We start from the raw sequence: 1,016 nt of genomic DNA on the forward strand, positions 1-1,016 counted from the left end.
GTCAGACCACTGGCTTCGCAGACCCTGCGGTGGGTCCCAACGCCCTGGGCCTCACCGTGGGTCACACCTTCTCTCCCCAGGGAACCTGTGGTACCGCCAGGGGGTCACGCCCAGCTACCCGCAGGGCTCCAGCTGGGAGCACGTGTCCAACAATGTGCGCCGAGTGTCCGTGGGGCCCCTGGACCAGGTCGGAGGCTCAGGACAGGCTGATGCTCGCTCTGGGGTTGGGGACCGAGGGGCTCGGGTGCCTGCTCTGGTCTCCCTACTGCCGTCCCCACGGTGCCACCACAGCCAGGGCTGGGCCTTCAACAGGTCTGTGTTCCAGGTCTGGGTCATCGCCAACAAAGTCCAGGGCAGCCACAGCCTGAGCCAGGGAACCGTGTGTCACCGCACAGGCGTGCAGCCTCTGGAGCCCAAGGGGCAGGGCTGGGACTACGGCATCGGGGTGAGCGAGCCCGCGGGGATGGCTGCTGGGCCAGGGCTGCCTGGTCACGTTGTACGTGCTCCCCGACGGGCTGGGGCCTGGCCTGGGGTTGGTGGGAGACCCGGGCATTCCCTCAGGAGTCCTTGGGCCCCAGCCGTCTGGAAGGAGGGCCCCTGCCCCGTGACCCCCTGCGGCCCTGGTGACGCAGCTCTCTCCTTCAGGGGGGCTGGGACCACATCTCCATCCGGGCCAATGCCACCAGGGCCCCCAGGAGCGCATCCCAGGAGACAGCTGGCGAGCAGGGCCTCCCCAGCGGGCCCTCGAGTGTGGCCGGTGCCCTGCAGGAGGCCGAGGGCCCCGTCTGCTGCTGAGGCCGCCTCCCTCGCCTGGTGGGTTCTGTCTGAAGAATCAGCGCGACCATGAGCCTTCCCCCGGAGTGAGCCACTCTGCGCTGAAAGGCGGGTCCTGGCGTGGCTTGCGGGGACCTGGCCTGAGGTCACAGCTCGGGCACCAGAAACAGCCCAGAAATGTGAAGCCTGGTGGACGTTCCCCACACTGTCCCTGTCAGCAAGGAGGGCGCTGGTGTGGAGTG

The 1,016-nt window shown here is 68.7% G+C and overlaps 1 protein-coding gene across 3 annotated transcripts in view; it reads left to right on the plus strand.

The window, feature by feature from the left end:
* TECPR1 (tectonin beta-propeller repeat containing 1) overlaps positions 1-1,010 on the plus strand; it is a 28,271-nt gene extending 27,261 nt beyond the window's left edge. For all 3 annotated transcript variants that reach the window (XM_005879409.1, XM_005879408.1, XM_005879410.1), the window contains exons 23-25: positions 81-187; positions 326-445; positions 646-1,010. In XM_005879409.1, the coding sequence (XP_005879471.1) occupies positions 81-187; positions 326-445; positions 646-795 (377 nt within the window). In that variant the 3' untranslated portion in view covers positions 796-1,010. The remainder of the gene's footprint in view (positions 1-80; positions 188-325; positions 446-645) is intronic.
* Positions 1,011-1,016: the final 6 nt, after the last annotated feature.

Source organism: Myotis brandtii, unplaced genomic scaffold (genome assembly GCF_000412655.1).
Source record: "Myotis brandtii unplaced genomic scaffold, ASM41265v1 scaffold6, whole genome shotgun sequence".
Taxonomy (NCBI): domain Eukaryota; kingdom Metazoa; phylum Chordata; class Mammalia; order Chiroptera; family Vespertilionidae; genus Myotis; species Myotis brandtii.